The following is a 19188-nucleotide window of genomic DNA, read 5'->3' as shown; positions in this document are numbered from 1 at the left end:
TTGAACATAGTTTTTTTCTTCATATACATAATATATTTTTATCGCTTCTCTCTCATAGATTGGATTGCATATGCTGCAGATTGTTGTTGTTATTGGTGTTGTTGCTGTAAGATTAAATATATATTATATATTTGAAAGATGTGTATATAATTAAATCTTACCTATTCTCACTATGGCATACTGACATTTCCTGTTGCCCTTGATACTGCAAGTTTTGAAGGTATTCCGCCCTGCGTTGGTGCACCAGCTTCTCTTTTTCGGCTCGCTCTCTCTGTAGTCTATATCGATAAAAGATGAGATTAGAATAAATGTTAAAGATAAAATTAACATTTTTAATATAAATCAAATAATAATAATCTAGCCAACAAGAGAGAACTTAGGTGGGTTCCTGTTTTATAAAAACAGATCATGCTATACATTCAAAACGATTACGGTCTCTCCTATCGTTTATCGATTACACCCAATAATGATCAATTTGTTTTCATTATCAATTATTTTACTTATGTAAACTTATATTAATCGATTCAATAGCATTATCGATCACTTATTGGTATAACGACAGTCCCTAAGTTTTTATTATCGACCCATGGAAGAGTCCTTATTTTTTGTATTTAAAAATTGAACACATAATAATCGATTTATTATCAGGTTCAATCATTTTAATCTATTTCAATGCTAGCAAAATAAGCGATAAGATTGGAGCTAAAAATTTTCAGTCGTAAGAAAAATTAAAAATTAATAATGATAATAGTGAAACGTGTAAATCATAATTATCGATAATCGACTCATTAATCGAGAGCTTTGTAATACTACTCCATTAAGATCTTACCAAAGTCGTCAAGTTGCCATCCCAAATGCTAGCGTGCAAAATTGTTGTATATAATTACAATTTTTAGTATCCAAACTTGACTTAGTTCTATATAATCTTAGGTATACATAGAGAAGTTATTGGGCATAAGAACTTACTTGATGCGTGATTGTCTCATGAACTGTTGTATTTTTCTGGCAGCCTGATTTTGTGTAGACTGGGAATATGTACGCCTGCGCATAGAGAGAGCATAGATAAAGATGCAGATCAGTTACAGTAAGAGTAGATAATATGAGGTAGATATATGGATAATGATACAGATAAAGAAACAGATATATATATATATATATATATATATATATATAAATAGTTGTGTGCCGTAATGAAAGCGTCACTTACTTCAGAGGACCCGACGGACTCGTCTCCTTGGGCGTGCTGGGCTGTGAGCTGAGCTCCTGCTGCTGCTGTTGATCCTGCTTGTAGTGATCGTAGAAGCTGGAGAGGCATTGGGAATTACTGCTGACGCTGCCCTGTTCGCTGGCTGTGCCCAGTTGGGACTTCTTGAAGCGCTTGTTGCGTCGATACGAGCGATAGCCGTGCTGTATGACTAGAGCTGCATTGGTCATCTGTCGGTAGTAAGCGTATTGCTTGTAGCGACGGTAATAGTTTTGGATGACAATTGCAGCGGTACGCTCCTTGTTCTGCTCCTCCATCTTCTGGCGGCCCTTGTACGAACGATATGCCTTCTGTATGCACTTGGCTGCCTCGTAGAGCTCCCGCTGTTCGGTGTCTGTGAGCGTTAGCTTTGAGAAATCTGCCTCGAATGGATATTGCGAAATGCTGGAGGCATGCAGAAACTCCGTCAACTGTTTTGTTGAAGGCGGCGGACTGGGTGAGCTGACTGACGGATCTGTGCCTAGAATTGAGTAGCTAGCCGGCGATTGCAGAGGACCCGAACTGGCGGGACTCAAACTGGAGCAAGGTGTGCTCACATCATGATATCGATAGCTGTGGTCATGAAAATCAAAACTAAAATCGCTATCGAAATGCGTATTGGGCAAAGAATCGAGCAGCGGATCCATAAAGCTATCTGTCAGAGCCGATGACTCCGAGGTGAGTGGCTCCGTTAAAGGACTGCCCAACACCATCATTTCGTGCGCTTCGTTCTGTAAAATAGAGGCAATGCATTAGCTTATATAATGTCTATATACTCCTCTATATATCTCACTCACCTTGATTCTGTCTGGCATAGCTGCTATAATATGTTCCGCTAGCGTTAAAACTTTTGCATCGGAATCCCCTGAAAGTAGGCCACATAAAATGAATTGAGCTAAACTTTGGGCTGCTTAACTAGGCTTTACACAGTTCAATTAACGAGTCTACATATAATGCTGTGTTTAAATATACATCGACAAGCACCACAGTTAGTTGGCGAGGGTAGCTTGAGAAGTTAGCGCTGCTGATTCTTAATTGAAAGACATTTATTTTTAAATATGTTGAAGCTCCTCTATAAGAAAATCTGTTGCATAAAAATGATTTTAGAAATGTTTTTTGTCTATTTAAACCATTTGAATATGCTTCTATCTCTCATATAAAGTGCACCTGGAAAAGAAATAAACTAATTTTGAAGCAATTTTGAATTCATGATTTATTATTGCTATTATTAAATTTTGTTAAATTTTAACTCTTTTAAATAGGCGAATATTTGAATTAGGGTTACCATGGTTGACATTCAATATGATTTTAAGCTGATAGATCATTTGGATCATTAGATCTTAACGCAACTATTTGTTATCAAGACTAATATGGATTCATATAGCACTTATTTTGGAAGGATTTTTATGTATTTGGAACATGTAATATTTCTATGAATAGACAGAATTTTAAAATTTTAAAATTTATTTAGAAAATTTGGGTTTCTCATAGATATTGAAACATAAGCTGAATACTGGCTAAATATATCACATAAAGTGTTTTAGTATGAATACAATATTGGATAACTATTATATTGATTTAATAGCTAGAACTTTTTATTGAAAACCTTTTTTTTTGCATTAATATAAGCTAACTTGATACATATTCTGTACATATATATTTATATATATATATATATTTGATATTTGCATTAAACTGAACATGAATTCATCAATCAGATAATTCTTTGCTTTCACTTTCTAAGAGTCTGTTACTTCTTCAAGCCGCCCTCGTTGATGAGTATGTTTTGTATGTGTTTGTGAGTTTTCCAATAGTCACACAGACACACACTTAATATTTACAGAATGAACACATTTTGAGTATATATACAACGTGTATATATGTGTGTGTGAGTATAAATATGTATTAGTGTTAGTTAGTTAGTGTTAGTGTTACACATCGTTAATAACGCACATTTAAGATTAGTTCTAATCAAGTACAAATACATATATATAGTTATTGTGTCTGTATCTGTGTGTGTGACACTCATAGAGTATTAACATCGAAATCATAAATTGATTTGTGAATACACTCATATGCATATTCATAGCTATGACAAACATCAAGAACATTAATTATTTGGTATTTAAGAGGCTGCAGCTCAGAGCGAGTTGTGTGTATGTGTGTGTGTGTGTGTGTATTATTCTATATATGTATGCAACAACAACAATTAGCAACAGCAACCAACAACAACAACATTGAGAGACAGACAGCGAGAAACATATATATAAGAGTGTAAGAGAGACAGAGAGAGAGAGAGAGCGAGCGAGCGAGCGAGCGAGCTATACACAAAATGCATATTAGATTGGATGATTGCCAGCCCTCCTCCCCTTTTGTTGTTACGTTACAATATTACGAGATTACGTTAAGTGGTTAGCATAGAGAGAGAGAGAGCTTCCTCAGACTAACCTACGACCGCATCGTTGAGTTCATTGTTTAAAGTTGCGTCGGTCACGCTCGTCGAATTGTCATCGCAATCGATGTCTTTGTCGTGTATGGGACTCGATTCGCCCGTGGATACCTCGCCTGGTGTTTAGAATTTCGATTTTTATAGCATTCATATACAATCGCGCACAGTTAAGAGATATCTAATAGTAAGCATTAACTCTTGCTGCCCACAACTTACACAGAGCAAAATCCATTTTACGCATCGGCGATAGCAAACCAGAGCAATTGTTGCCGCTAAGCGAATCCAAAGGGGAATCCACGCCCAAAGCATAGTTGTCATGTGTCTCATAGTTGCTGAAGAGTAGAAATTTTACCGATATTGCCACTCAAAGTTCGCTTAGCTGCATTTGTCTTACCCGTGCAGCCTAGCCAAAGGCTTTCCAGATTTGCTGCGCATGTCCATGTTGATGCCGCTGTCTATGGAAGAGCGCTTCGAGTAGCGACTGTTGTTGTTTGGCGGACTTTGATTGCTGCAAATTGATGGGAAATCATTATTATTCCTCTTGTGGATGAAGTCAATATGCGTCAAGCTTACCTATGAAGCGCCACAGGTCGTAGAAAGACTCCGTCATGCCTGCGCTGCAGTTCCAGTTCATAGACACTATAGCTGGACTCATCAGTGGCCGCCTCGGCGGCCAGATTCATGGAGAGATTGGCCAGGCCACCACGTGGCTGTGGCTTGCGGCAGCGTTCCTTTTCAAGCCGGCACAACTGCTGCAGCAGCTGCTTATGGCCCTTCAAGCTGGCCAAATCGAGTGGCGTTTGCTGCGCCTGCGTCTTGATCTTCAGCGCATTATGATTCCATTTGTAGAGCAGCAGAGTGCACTCCAAATGTCCGCGAACACAGGCCCAAGCCAAGGGCGTAAACCCATGCACGTCCTGGCTAAGTGCATCCAGCTCTGTTTCGAGTATGATATGTGGATTCTCTGCACGCCAGTTGAGCATGGCGCCCACCAGCTTGGCATAGCCCAAGGCGGCGGCCAGATGCAGTAGGGTCATGCCACGCAAGCCAACGCTCCAATTGGCGCAAGTGCTGGGCGTGCTCCAGGCGTGCTTCGTCAGCCGATGGCAATAGAGCACCAACTTCTCCTCGAAGTTGGGCTCAAGAAAAAGGGAAGTTTGATCGAACTGCGAATGGAAAGTTGATATAAGAGAAAATGTATTCGATAGCCAAAATGGAGATTCGCTTACTGTGAGCTCATTCTCCAGCTTGAGCTGCAGTTTCTCATCTATGGTAGACAAACGATTCAACAACGTAAATTTGTACAGACAGTCGTTGGAGCTGCTGGCATCGAATGGCGCATCCGCTAGCAGCGACAATTTGTACTCAAACATCGCCGCATTGGAGACCAAAAAGCCGCCACATGCCACCTGCAAGGTAACCAAACCTGCCTCATGTGCTGGGCAATAGCAGCGCAAGACGCCCTCCTGGACGAGCACCGTGGGCACAGGCTGTGCATCGAACAGCACCGTATAGCAGCCACCATCACTCGTCCAAGGACCTGCCACGAGCACCTTGACTCCACCCTCTGTATAAGACCATTCCGGACTGAAGTCACAAATGTTGAGCAGCTTGCGCTGGGTGGTCGTGTTGTTGTGCGTGGCTAGATAAGAACTACCTGCCTGACTGTGCACCTGCTCGAGCGCCGTGTTATTCAAGGCCTGCTTATCATCCAGATCCAGTTCCGGAAATTCAACCAGCATATCAAACGCATCCAAATTGGCAAACACATCTGCCGTGTCCTCATCTTCACGTTCGTTTGAGTGTTGCTGTTGCTGTTGGTGTTGCTGCTGCTGAGCTGTTTCGTTGTTATTGCAATTAGCTGTTGCTGTTGTCGTTGTTCCTGCTGCTGCTGCTGCTTGACTATTGCTGCTGTTGCTGTAGGGCATATTGGCTATGAGCGTGCGTTGTATATCCTCGTGCGATAGATCTAATGTCTCATTAAAGAAGCTCATTGACTCTGCTTGCGGTTCATCGTCGTTGCTATTGTTGCTGTTGCTGCTGCTGCGACTGCGACTGCTGCTGTTGTTGTTGCTGTCACTAATTTGGCTGCTGTTATCACTGGAAGCACTGTAGTTGGCACAACCATTAAGAATTTGGGCATCCGTTGCCTGATTGTTGACGCTATAGTTGCTAGACGCCTGCTGCTGCTGCTGCTGTTGCTGCTGTTGCTGCTGTTGCTGCTGCTGCTCGCTGCTGTTGTTGCTGCTGCCGCCGTCCAGCTGTCAGTTAAATTTAATCAACATAAATAGGCATAAATGCAGTTGATTTGCGGTTGAAACTTACCTCAGCGTGCGCATTGGCGCTCATTAAATTATCACATGTTGTTGTTGCTGCTGTTGTTGTTGCTGCTGTTGTCGTTGTAATTTGTTGCTGCTGATTGCCATCGATAATCGACTGTAAGGAACTGGAGGTGGATGATGTTGCTGATGTGGAAGGAGTATTGCCAGCGGAAGACGTTGCTGCTGTTGCCCCAAGCTGATTGTTGTTGCTGCTGCTGCTGCTGCTGCTATGATGCTCAGGTGACATGCACATGGCCTCAACTGGGGGTTGATTGCTGCTGCTGCTGCTGCTGCTACTACTGTTGTTGTTGTTGTTGGGGGTGGATGTCTGTTGCAATTTATAATAATGTTGCTGCTGTTGAGTGTTGGCTTGCTGCTGCTGTTGATTGTATATAAAGTTATTGCTGTTGTTGTTTATGACATTTAATTCGTTGTTTGTGTGAGCTGTTGCTGTTGCTCCTGCTGCTGTTGTTGTTTGATTTGCTGCTGTTGTTGTTGCTGCTGCTGTTAATTGCTTATTGCTGCTGTTATTTGTATTGTGGCTCAGTTTGTTGCTATTTGCGGTCAACTGCTGCTGCTGCTGCTGCTGCTGGCTTTGGTTTTCAATTAGTTCCGTATCCATGACATTTGCTGCTGCTGTTGTTGTTGCTGCTGCTGCTGCTGCTGCTACTGCTGCTGCCTCCCTTGTTGTCGCCGTTATTGTTGTATTGGCAATTTGCAGGCGATGATTTAAATGTGCTGAGCTGTTGCTATTATTGCTGTTGTTGCTGCTGTGTTGATTATGACTTTGATTGCTTTGATTGTGACTAGCTACAAAGCGCTGCAAGTTTAGATGTTGCTGCTGCTGTTGATATTGTTGTTGCTGTTGCTGCTGCTGCTGCTGTTGTTGTTGCTGCTGTTGCTGCTGTATTATCAGATTGTTTCTTGTGGCCAACATCTGATTGGCGCCACGATATTGCTGCTGATAGCTTCCTTCGCTGTGATTGGCCTGCTGCTGCTGCTGCTGTTGCTGCTGGGGAATGATTTGAAATTTGATCGCCGACTCTTGCGGCAGCTGCTGCGTTGCATTGTGAAACTGCGCGTGTGGATTGTCCAAATGCAGCGTCGCATCACGCTGTCTGTGTCGCTCCGACCAGCGTGAATAAAGCTGCAAGTATTAAAGATTCGTCAGCCCCAAGCCCCATATTTTCTGCCTCTCCACTTACCTTGCTGGCCACCACAACGTTGGGTGTGCCGTTGGCTGTGCTGTAGGCATCATTGGGTCGCTTCTCTGAGACGCTCTTCAATATGCCGCCCGTGCGTCGCATAACGGGATGCGTGCAGGTCTTGCCATCTGCACAGGTTGCATCGCCGCAGCCGCAATCGAGTTGTTTGACTAGCGCGGCTTGCCGCGAGAGACGTTGCTTCTCCATCAGCTGGCATACGATAGACTCCACTGTTTCGGCCGTCTATGGGGGACAATTGCAATTGAGTAAATGGCATAACTGTTATACTACCTAGTTTATTGAGTAGTTCTCAATATACATAGAAAGCTTAAGAAACTGTTATACATGTATATATTAGCTAAATAACTGTTATAAAAACAGATCTACTAGATTTTAGACTAGCAATTGTCAGCTAATTAAAATAGGTGTAGTGCAACCAACTGTTATACCAATTGTTATAAAAGCACTAAGCTGTTATACTGCCAGTTGCTATATATTCCAACTCGACTACTTGGTTTTATAACCTTTTATTTACAAGTATTATAGAAACGTTATATAAACTGTTATACTAACTGTTATACAGACTATTATACAAACTGTTATACTTACCGATATCTCAATATCATTGCCCGAATCGGAGTCCTCATCTGAATTCACTGTGGACACTGCATGCAACGAACGTCTCTTTATATAGTCTTCAACTACAACAACTGTTATACTCACGCATAGGCTTTAGTTGACTAACCAGCTCCTCTTTGGTCCACTCCTTCTTATCGCCCCAGAGCGTTATGCTCGGCGCAATGACGGCCATTTTATTATCGTCCGGATAGGGCACATTCAGATAATGCACCAAAACAATGTCCGGATTCTGTTTTGGTGTTATTGTTGTAACGAAGTTAAAGTAGTTCAGCTTAGTAAGTATGCCTCACAAACAATCTGTGATACCTACCTGCAATAGCCAGTAACATCTGCGATGAAATGTGGGCAATATGGCCGAGTGTACGTAACAACCATAGATGCACTGTGGAGCAATTGGGAAAACAATTTAGCCAAAAAAGAAACACAAACAAGAGCATAAAAATGTGTAGATAAAGATAGATGTAGAGATATATATATATATTGATTTATACAGCCAGAGCAACACGCAGCGCCTTGATTTAATTGGAAGACATAAAAAAGACGCAGCTCAAATTAAATTACCAAACGCCCACGCTAGGGGGCGCCAGCATAGACTCTAGCTAAGGGCAAATCTCAGAGTCAAGTGCCAAAAATCAAACCCTTTTTTGTATGACTTATACAACATTATCTACTGCTGCTGCTGCTGCTAGTGTTGCTGCTGCTGCTTCTTCCTCCTCATCTTCTACTTCCTCTGCTTGTTTTTGTTTTTGTTCTCTGCGCAATTTCTTTTGCTATTTGGCGCTGATAAATTTTGTTGGCCGTCGCCTTTGAACGATATGCCGCTGACTTCTTTTCTATGTTTGTTTTTTTTTTCTTTTTAAAAGTGTTCAACGTTTATAAATATTAGTTATCGTGTAAGAAGACAGACGAACAGCCGGACAGACAGACAGCAAAGGAAAACCCCTGCTGTGTGTTTGCCAAGTGCATAAATCTCGCGGCAGCTACTTGTCTTGGACAAAAAACCTTCGCCAAGTGCAAGCGGTATTAAAATAAAAATTAAAACAAACAAACAGAAAAAATTGGCGTGAAATTGCCAACTGTTTTTCTTCTTCTTCCATATACATAAATATATATATATATATGTATATATATATCTCACAACATATGAAGAGTTCGGAGTTCTCTTTGCTTTAACTTCAGTCAGACAGGAATATGCTTAACCCTAGCCAAAGCTTATTTCATTAGCAGACAAACAAACGCCCAGTACAAGGACAATGGCAAAAAAAAAGAAACTGTTATACTTATATTTCCGCCGGAAAATCATAATTCACTTTGAACAAAAAAAAGTGTTCTTAACAACCCTCAAGCAGTTAAGGCAGTTAAACTTAAGCTTTGCCTTCCGTTTATTTGTTTTTTTTTTTGTATCTGGTAATCTTTATGGGACTCTTGTCCAGTTTTTAAGACTTTCTGGCTAATTGACTAATTGCCCAGCAGGCGTCAATGAAAGTTCTTAAAAAAGAAATTGTCACTTTGAAAAGCCTTTTTCAGTCGAAGTTTTTCTGCTAACTACAAGCTGATGTCACTTGGTCGTTATTGAATGTATTTTTTACGAAATGATTTTGTCTTTATATTTTTAGTTTTAGTGTGATTTCGTATTAGAATTCGAATTTCTGTATATTTCTTGAAATATTTAGTTTAAGCCGTAAGGCAACTTTATACTTTCATAATTTATTTATATCGATTAAAGCTGCGTAATATTGATTTGAATTCTAGTTCTAGTTCAATTCTCTCTTCCAATTCAGAAATATGTTTTATTACATTGTAAATCCATAGAGCTATGCTCTTAGGTAATTCTGCTATCTAAATTAAAACATATTGTTTCATAGCTCACCTCAGTGCCTTGTACTTTAAGTTTCATGTGATCCTCGCGGGTTGTCTTCCCATCCTTGCGTTTCTTCCAGCAGTAGCCATCGCGTCTGTAGCGCACCTTCTTTCTCGAGTAGAGCAACAGAGAGCCGCTCTTCGGTCTACAAGGGAGAGAGAGAGAGAGATGGAGTAATATTGAGCTATTGCGTTGTAGACTAAATGTGGGCCAACATTTGGTGGCGAGCAGCGTGACTCACCTTGTTTTGACTTCTTTTGATTGCCATTCGCTGTGCTTATCAAAGCTGATAAGAATCGCTGCGATTTCCTGAAATATTTTAGTAAAAACAAACAAGCAAACAAATATTTGTTGAAAAAGCGATTAAATATGTTTGGAGCAGTGCGATTATAAATACGCTAATAAAAGGTTTAATATATATTTATGAAATCCCATGTGCATAATCTAGTCAAGTTTGATAATAGCATGGCTTTTTCTTCAAATAATTTTTAGGAAATATTATTTAAAGACTTCTATCGCGCGACTTCAAGTGTCTACAGCGCTTTTGGCTTATAGAGTATTCAGTATTCGTCTCATTTTGTTCTGCTCTTCTCTTCGCTGCGAGCGTCCTTCAGTTTGCCTAATCAGCAAGTCACGTGTGTTTACCAATTTTTAAAGCACAACAACAACAACAACAACAACAAGAGCAATGAGAACTTCTCTGAACTGTGCAAATGAATGTTAACCAAGTTAAGTGAACGTGCTAACAATTTCCGAGTTACTGGAAAATTTTTAGCTAGCCAAAGCACTCGCGGCATTTCCTGCCCCATTGTCCGGCAAAAGTTGCCTTTTCTCTTTGGCCTTTTTGTTGCTTTTGGTTTGTTGCGCATAAAACAAAGGAAAACATTTTAGAAATTTCATTTGACCGCAGCAGCAGCAACAGCAACAGCCAAAGCTAAAGGCAGGTAGCCACAGGATGCCCAAGTGTGACCACAATTTACAGGTGTCGCCACTTGACACCTGGGCATGAGCAGAATGGGCGTTTGAAAGAGACTGTGAAAGAAGTGAGTGAAGAGTCAAAGGCAGAGGGGGAGAGAGTCTTTGTGTGAGTAGTTAAAATGCGTTAGCTTGATAAACAGTCAACAGAAAGGTGAAATATGAAGTGGAATAAGAGTGAAAAGACAAAAATTTGACAGCCAAGAGTTTGTGTTCTATGGAAGTTGGAAAGAGTTTAGGGGGAGAGACCCCGATATAAAAAGCGAGAGAGAGAGATTCCTAATGAGGTGGCAACTCTGTTGGGTAGTCAATCGTCAATCGTCAATCGTCAATCGTCAATGGAATATGCATGAAATTTGAAGTAGAAGTGAAAAGTAACAGAAAGACTATGAAGACTATGAAATATGCGTAAGGAATGTGACAGCACAAGAGGCCATTGAAGAAATAGAGAATAGCAGATAGCTGCTCTGTAGTACAGTAAAACATTCAAATGCAAATCACACAAGCAGGCAACTGAAATCGAGTTGGGTTTGAGAGTTTCATTGGCTGTGTTTGCTGAGCTTTTGCCCATTTGGCATTTCATTGCATGTTTTGCCGATAAAGTTATCAATTTGTTTTGCCAGCCTTGACGTTGCATGAATAATGTAAAGTAGCCATACGCTCACACACACACACATGCACATTCGGGCCCATTCAAAGACGAAGAACCCATTCATCTGCGCCGTCAACAACTGGCCAAAAAAAAAAAGGAACTCGCGCGCGCACAGCTGGCGACGCCCGTAGTTCATGCTTCGTATGCTTCCATACGCCGTATTTCGTATGCTCGTAGTCCATGGTCCGTACAGTCCTCATACATAGCCCATTGACGATGTGCAGCAACAATTTCATATGTCAGAAATCGCAACATTTGCGAGTGTCATAAAAATTGTATGCACAGCAGCTGCACTTGGAGAAAAAGCAGAGGCAACGAGGCGAATAGATGGCTTGGAATATGTATAAGAAGTTTTTAAAACTTCAAATAAATTAAGTTAAAAGACTTAATATAATAATTAGCTAAGAAAATTGTTGCAATAAATACAGTAGTCAACAAAATTTGATAAGGTTTGGCAACCACAAAGCAAACTTTAATTTTAAGATTCAGATTTAGTTAGCAAATCAAAGATTTAAACTTTTTAGCTACAATTCTAAGATCGAAATACTATGAATTCAAATGCCTAATGCAACTTTTCTCTCAGTGTAGTATACGAATTGGGCACTGCTAACTGTGAGAGGATGAGAGTTGCGAAATCACAGGCGCGTGTTTGTCAAGTGGCAAACGTTTGCATTTTGGTCCAAATTGCCTTTGACTTTGGCATTGGCTCTTTTGCTTATTTATGCATGCCCCAAAGCTCTGGCTTGCCACAGGCAACTCTTCATTTTTTTTATGATGAATTCTAGGCACATACGTTCGAGTTCGAGTAGCTGCGCGAAATGCGCATTAAATATTTATGCGCACCTCAGCGCATTTGCTACACACACACGCACACATGGCAGCCCCTTGCCACGCCTTCTGCCTCAGCTTGTGGCGCTTGCAACACACAAAACAATTAGACTTAGCTATTTACAGCTTTTATTCTCAGCCAAACTGAACTTTGCGTCTCATTATCAATTTAAGTGTTTTGATTCTTTCCATTGGGGCTTTGCAGCGGGGCGTGGCATGGCCAGAAGTTGGTATTACATTGCTCAGCTGCTTTATGGTCGAGCTTCGAGTCTCGTCGCCAAATTAAAACTGTGTGGTTAAAGCCAAAAGCCCGAGCGAGGCCATTTAATGGTCAGACCCAATGCTGAAAACCAACTTAAAAGCTGCCCCCTCTCCCGCGTCGCCTCTCTACGCCCCTGCAACGCCGCTCGTCCTGTAAGCAGACTAAAATAAGCGTGCGTAATTTTATTTATGCTTCGTACACGGTTACATTTTGTAATTTTTGCATGCTGATGCAGTACCGCAGGAGCAGGAGACGGAAGCGGTCACTGAAGAGGGTTTATAGAGGGGAGCAGTTACTACGAGTGCGACAGCCATTGGCCACACAGGCCTCCCTCTCTGGCGAAACTTTATATTAATAAACTGTGGCACGGTCTGCTTTATACACTGATTATGCTTCAGTAGATAAAAATCTGCCTGCGCACTTTATAATGAGGGAATGGGCAAGATATGCTGCTTATATACCCTGGAACTGAAGGGACTAGCTCATAGGAGGTATATACCTAAGTAAAAGTAACGTACGTAACTTTCCACACAGATTTCTGGTTTCATAATCTACATACTAATTGAATGTCTTCTCTTCTTACCTTATCTACGATTCCCTTCTTTCCTACATTAGATATAGATCTAGAACTTCTTCTACCTTTGGGTTCATTATTCTAGAAATTTTTCTTTGCTTATTGCTTTTCTTTGGTAAATTTCCATCTCTCAAGAAAAGATTCTTGCCTTTTCTGTTCTCTATTTATTTACTCTGAACTCCTCGCAACTTTTGTCGTTTTTTCTCTTTTTGTACTTCTCTTTAGGTCCTTCTGATCGTTCGGGTGTAGTTTCTTCTGGATTTTTTTTCTCTATAATTTTTCTCTTTTCTGATTTTCTATGCTCTTCTTAGCTTCGCTGCTGATAGATCACATTTATACTTCTTTATAGCACTTCACTTCTATTTTGAAATCTTCTGGCCCATCATACATTTTCTTCTTCTTCTTTCATTCTTTTATTCACTATATTTTGTCCTCTTTTGGTCCTTTATCTGTTCTTTCCCTCCTTTACACGCTTTTCTCTCTCATCTCTACTAACCTGTTTCTTTTCACCCAAAATTTTCCCAGCTGTTCCCGCTCTTTTGCCTCTTTAGAGCATTAAAGTCTCGTTTACCCTCAGGATAAATTTACCATCTCATTGTTTTGCTTGATTTTTAATTTAGTCAGCTTGTCGCACGAGTATGTAAATTGTCGCTTACCGAATGCTGCTGCGCGCTCCCACTCTCGCCTCTCACTCTTTGGCAAAAACTTTACAACTGTCCAAATGAATATTTGCGGTTGCGTTTAATTCACAAGTAAAACAGAGCAACAGCAACAGCAACAGCAACAGCCACAGCGACTGGGCGGCAAATGTTCTGCTTTTTTAAACGCAAAAGTTTTATTGTAAACACAAAGAGCCGAAACGAAACTTTGGCGCGTACGTGCGCTGGCCAGGACAAATGGCATAGCAGCGCCTCGCGAATCCTGGCAGGCCAAACAATTTCTATTTGTATTATAGTTTTGTGTCGCATAAAAAAAGAGTCAAAGAACTTCGCGACTATTCCTAATAAACCAACAAACTAACCAGAGCTGTCCACAGCAGGTCGAGGCGTGTCTTATTAATCTCTAACCAAAAAAATAGCCAAAGGAAGCGTGTCCTTTAGCGCTGTCAAAGTGTCCAGCCAGAAGGACTGGCAGGCTCATCCTGCCTGTCAAGTGCGAGTCAAGACTTTATTCAGTTGTTGTTTTTTCTGCTTTCAGTTTCGACATTTTTTATGTGCAATCAAATGCAAATCGAGGCACAAACACACAAATAAACTATATATATATAGTAAATATATATAGTAAATATATATATATATATATATATATACAGATATCTATAGATATGTCTGTGTTCATGTATGTTAAACTGACCTCATTTGTATTCCAGCGATGTCGCTGCGATGGGAAACTGTCGGCTCTTGGCAGGCTCTCCAAATTGTCGGGCAGTTTGATAGGTTCGCCATCTGGAAAAAAGCAAGGAATGAAATCGTAGCAAATGCATTGAAAGTGTAAGTACGTCTATAAAATTCACAATCCTGTTGCATAATGTAAATTCATATATATATATATATAAAATTTTGCATATAGTCAAGCTGCCACGCCCACTCCCACTCTTACCTCGTTGGCTGCCCAACAGGTGCAGCTAAATGCGACAAAAATGTAAATCTTGATGATTTATAGAATTTTAAATGTCAACTTAATAATGCTTCAGGTCTTCAGGCTTCAGGCTTCAGTTCTTCAACAACTCTACACAATCATTTATCACTGGAATAACTTTTGGCATATGTCTGCTGCTGCTGCTGCTGCTGCTGCTGGCGTTTTCTTTTTCTTTTTATGGAAAATGCATTCTAGCCAAATGCGTGTCTCTCCTTCTGAAGCTGTCCCTCTCTCTCTCTCTCGCTCTTTGAGTCTTTTTTTTTTTTTTTTTTTTTTTTTTTTTTTTTTTTTTTTTTCGTTTTTATTTCTTTATTTTGTTGCAGCTTATTGTCTTAGACTCTATAGCGCATTTAGCTCTAAACCTTAACTAATGGGAGGGCAGATATGCCAATTATTCTGCACTTGTAGCTACTATCTTAATTAGTTCTAATATTGTCTAGAGGATGCAATCTCTTCAGTCTTCGCCTATTGTTGTTTATAGCCAGGTTGCTTGCGAGATGGTTAGGATGCGCTGCAAGTCTGTCCGCGTATCTTGAACTGTGTCGCCCAATGAGTTCAGCAACTGTGGGAATTGCTAAATCCCTATGTAAGACTGAGTTTCTTACAAACCAGCTGGCTCCAGTCCATCTGCGTAGTGCTTTATTCTGCAGGGTCTGAATTTTGTTCCTTGTAGTCTTCGCCGAGGAGCCCCATAGAGAGATACCATATACGAAGGTTGGGACAACTATTGCCTTGTAGATGGCGGCCTTGCTGCTGTAAGACAACTTGCTTGAAGCTCTCAGCATCCAGTCGAGGGTTTTTAGCTTGCTTTTGCATTTTGAGGTTACTTGACTTATGTGCGCTTTAAAAGTCAGCCTTCTGTCAAGAGTGATACCAAGGTACTTTACTTTTGAGGCTTTGGGAATAGTGGGCCCCAATGCAACGCTTGGGCAATCTCCTCTTCTAGTGGCGAAGGTAGTATGTACAGACTTTTGTGCATTAATGGTGATACACCACCGTTTTGCCCAGCGTCCGAAAGAGTCCAGATATTTTTGTAGTGAGTCTGAAGCTTCTTGCGCAGATACGTGACGTGATAAGATGGCGGTGTCATCTGCATAGGTCGCTATGAGTACTGCATCTGTACTTCCTATATTTGGCTCGGGAGTTGGCATATCTCCTGTGAATAAAGTATAAAGTGTTGGGCCTAGAACACTACCCTGTGGTACTCCAGCCATAATTGGTCTAGTCAAGGATACTGTTTGCCCCCTTGACACTTGGAAGGTTCTTCCAATAAGGTATGAGGATAGCAACGCGAAAAATGGGGCTGGAAGGGTGGTCCTCACTTTCTGCAGCAGTCCCAGGTGCCAAACTCGATCAAACGCCTGTTTGATGTCTAAAAAGACGGCAGAGCAGTACATCTTTTCTTCAAAGGCTCCAAGGATATGGTGCACAACTCTGTGAACCTGTTCCGGTGTTCCATGCTGTCTCCTGAAGCCAAACTGATGGTTTGGAATGGCCTCCTGGCGTCCCAGATGTGTCAGTACTCGTTCCAGAAATATTCTTTCGAATATTTTGGAGAGTACTGGCAACAGGCTAATTGGTCTGTACGACTCAATTTCTCCCACGGGTTTGCCAGGCTTAGGAATCATCACAATCACGGCGCGCTTCCAGCAGGCTGGAAAGTGCCGGATGCGGAGCATGGCGTTGTACACCATAGTTATGTAGTCTATGGTGGAGTCAGGCAGTGCTCTAAGGACTCTGCCGTTTATTAGATCATATCCAGGGGATTTTTTTGCCTTCACTCTTCTGATGTGTTCAAGAACCTCTTCTTTTGTACATCCAGTTATCTGGTCTTCAGCTGGGAGGGGCGAGAGAACGATGTCTTCTGTTGCTTCGATTTCTGAGGCCTCTGCGGTAATCACCGGCGTGAATTGGTCTTGAAGGTGGTTTGCAAAAGCCTCAGCTTGAGCTTCGTCTCCAATGTGCCAGGAACCAGAAATGCTCCGAATGGGATGACGTCGTATTGGCTGCCGTTTGAGCTTTCTTGTAAATTTCCATAATTGAAACTCTGCGTCAGTGGGCGATTCAGCTCGTACCAGCGCATCGCTGATACACCTCTTTTGAAGCAGGGCGAGAGCAGCTTTAAGATGCCTCGTGGCTTCGTTGTACATGGATTTGGCATCAGGCGTGCGTAATCTTAACCAGCGTCTCCTGGCCCATCTTTTGTGTATTAGTAGGTGTTGGGCCTCCAAGGTGAGGGGGATGTTGTACGGAGACTGTTGTCTTGTTTGGCAAGATGGTGGGGCGGCTTGGTGCGCAGCTTTGACTATTTCTTCCTGCAGTTTGTTTGCTGCGTAGTCCACGTCTTCAGGAGTGTTAAGTTCCATTTCTATGTGCAAAGAGTAATGGAGCTCGCGCCTAAAGACTCCTAAATCTGATCCTGCTGGCAGTAGTTGTTTCCTAATGGGCAAGGGCTGTGGCTGCGCGTGGATTGTGACTATTAGTGGCAGGTGGTCAGAGGATAGGTCCAAGGATTCTTCAATGGTCAATTGCCGGTCACAGATGCCTTTGTAGACAGCGAAGTCGATTGCCGAGGGCCTGTGTCCATTAATTGGGTAACGGGTGGGGGCTCCAGTCGCCAATATGCTGAATTGTAAGTTTTGAATCGCCTCAAATATGACTTCTCCGCGACGATTCGCACTATTGCTTCCCCAAAATGGGTGCCATCCATTCCAGTCGCCGCCGATGAGGGTCTTATTCAACCTTTGGCCTAGAACCTGTTCCATGTGATGATCACACAGACCAGTGTTTGGCGGAAGATAAATTGACGCAACTTCGATCGCTCCAATAGACGTAGGCAGGGTGATGGCTGAGACCTGCATTGTTGCGTTGCAAATTGGCAGTAAAGGTGTATGCGGTATTGTTGCTCGTATGAGGATTGAGGATCCACCAAAGCAGTTTGCTCCTTCACCATGAGCCTGATAGTGTTCGTATCCGAAAATTTGTGTAGTGGGGCACTCATGAGTTTCTGTTATTAACATTATATCTATGTTTTCTTGTGAGAGAAACGCAGCCAGTTCCTGAGTCTTGTTTCTCAGGCCATTGGCGTTCCAGATACCCACACGTAAAGCCATTATTTGTAGGCAAGCTTGGTTATGATGGCCATTAAACTGTTTAGCATGGTTGCTTGTTGGGATTGTACTTCTCGCATCGCTTTGAGCTCGGCATTAATTGCGTCAAACTGACGTTGTTGTTGCTGAAGCATTTCAGTGAACAAAGTGTCACTTGTGGTATTCTTATTTGACGGTCCACCTCTAGCGGCCTGTGCGTAAGAAACACCACTAATAGGCGTTGCAAAGCTCGTGGCTTGGGTAATGCTCCGGGGCCTTGTAATTTCGGAAGCAGTACTCGGACCCGTAGACGGTGTTTGTGTGGGACTCCTTTTTTGTGCTGGGGATTGCAATTTGCGCAACCGCTTGTATACTTGGCAGCCCTTATAGTTGGCTGGGTGCTGTAACTCACAGTGCACACAAGTTGGTGCCTGGTCCTTTTCGCGGGTGCAGTCTTTGGATGCGTGTTTCCCGGCGCAACGCACACATCTGGGAGCTTTGTGGCAGTAGCGTTGTGTGTGTCCAAATTCTTGACAGCGATGGCATTGTGTCAGGTCGTTGTATCTTCTTGGCAGTTCCACTGTGCAGCGTTGCCTGCAGACAACTCGAATGTCCAAAATTTCTTTGTTGTTGGGGGCCTGAGCCACGTCAACAAAAAATATATTTAGCGGTGTTTTGTCCATACGGCTCAGTGGGTTGTGCACATTTGTAATTGTGTGGCCTTTGGTTTCCAATTCCTTTTTAATTAGTGTTGTATCAGTGCTGGAGTGAAGCCCTTTGAACACGACTCTATATGGTTTGTCCTCCTTAAGCTGGTAGCAGTGGAACTCCAATTCCAGCTTAGTAAAGTGGTCTATAACTCTGCGATAGTCCTCACTGCATTGGGTTAATACACCTATGTTATTCTTCTTTGGCTTAATTACGTATGATTTAGCATCAATTACTTTATCTATTATCTGTTGAAGTAGGGCCACAGACTTGATGTTTGGACACCATATGGGGGGCGGACGAGGTTTCGGAGTAGTTTGCTGGTCGGTCAATACTGGGGCTTCTGGAGCTACAGGTGATTCGCTGTAGTCTTCATCTTCTTCTACGAGCAGTGAAAATCGATTTTCTGATATTAATGCTGCATTGCTGGTGCTTGGTTCGTCGAAGATGAGCCTTTTCTTGATGGTTTTTGGTGAATTTGGCTGTTTACGTTTCGTGTTTTTGTTGTTAGTGATGCCTTGCACGGAGGCGATATCTATTTTTGAGTTTATTGGCATGATGGAGGCTTGCCTATTTGCCATCACAACGTTAAGCTGGGCTTGCATTTCTGCATTTACCTTTACAGCTGTAGCGAGGTTATTGACATTAGATGTCATCGCGGATTGTGCTTTTGAGTGCAGGCGCACTCGCGCCAAGCGACGAAATTTCGTAAATTGCAATTAAAGCAATTGAGTTACGCGGAAG

At 42.0% G+C, this 19188-nt stretch overlaps 1 protein-coding gene across 1 annotated transcript in view; it reads right to left on the bottom strand.

Annotated features, from left to right (window-relative positions):
- Positions 1-19188, bottom strand: part of LOC111604617 — a 33136-nt gene continuing 13948 nt past the window's right edge. Inside the window, exons 2-20 of the mRNA XM_023322733.2 lie at positions 14363-14454; positions 9960-10027; positions 9728-9863; positions 8168-8239; positions 7942-8086; positions 7828-7883; positions 7219-7461; positions 6536-7160; positions 6018-6463; positions 4922-5953; positions 4266-4858; positions 4087-4200; positions 3909-4024; positions 3692-3808; positions 2041-2108; positions 1208-1974; positions 967-1041; positions 162-278; positions 1-104 (exon numbers count right to left, since the gene is read on the bottom strand). Coding sequence (XP_023178501.2) covers positions 53-104; positions 162-278; positions 967-1041; positions 1208-1974; positions 2041-2108; positions 3692-3808; positions 3909-4024; positions 4087-4200; positions 4266-4858; positions 4922-5953; positions 6018-6463; positions 6536-7160; positions 7219-7461; positions 7828-7883; positions 7942-8086; positions 8168-8239; positions 9728-9863; positions 9960-10027; positions 14363-14454 — 4934 coding nt within the window. The 3' untranslated portion in view covers positions 1-52. The remainder of the gene's footprint in view (positions 105-161; positions 279-966; positions 1042-1207; positions 1975-2040; positions 2109-3691; positions 3809-3908; positions 4025-4086; positions 4201-4265; positions 4859-4921; positions 5954-6017; positions 6464-6535; positions 7161-7218; positions 7462-7827; positions 7884-7941; positions 8087-8167; positions 8240-9727; positions 9864-9959; positions 10028-14362; positions 14455-19188) is intronic.

The sequence above is a fragment of the Drosophila hydei genome, unplaced genomic scaffold (assembly GCF_003285905.1).
Source record: "Drosophila hydei strain 15085-1641.00,03,60 unplaced genomic scaffold, DhydRS2 tig00008125-arrow-arrow-pilon, whole genome shotgun sequence".
Taxonomy (NCBI): domain Eukaryota; kingdom Metazoa; phylum Arthropoda; class Insecta; order Diptera; family Drosophilidae; genus Drosophila; species Drosophila hydei.
Note: the sequence above shows the minus strand (reverse complement) of the source record. Positions and strands in the feature narration are given on the sequence as shown.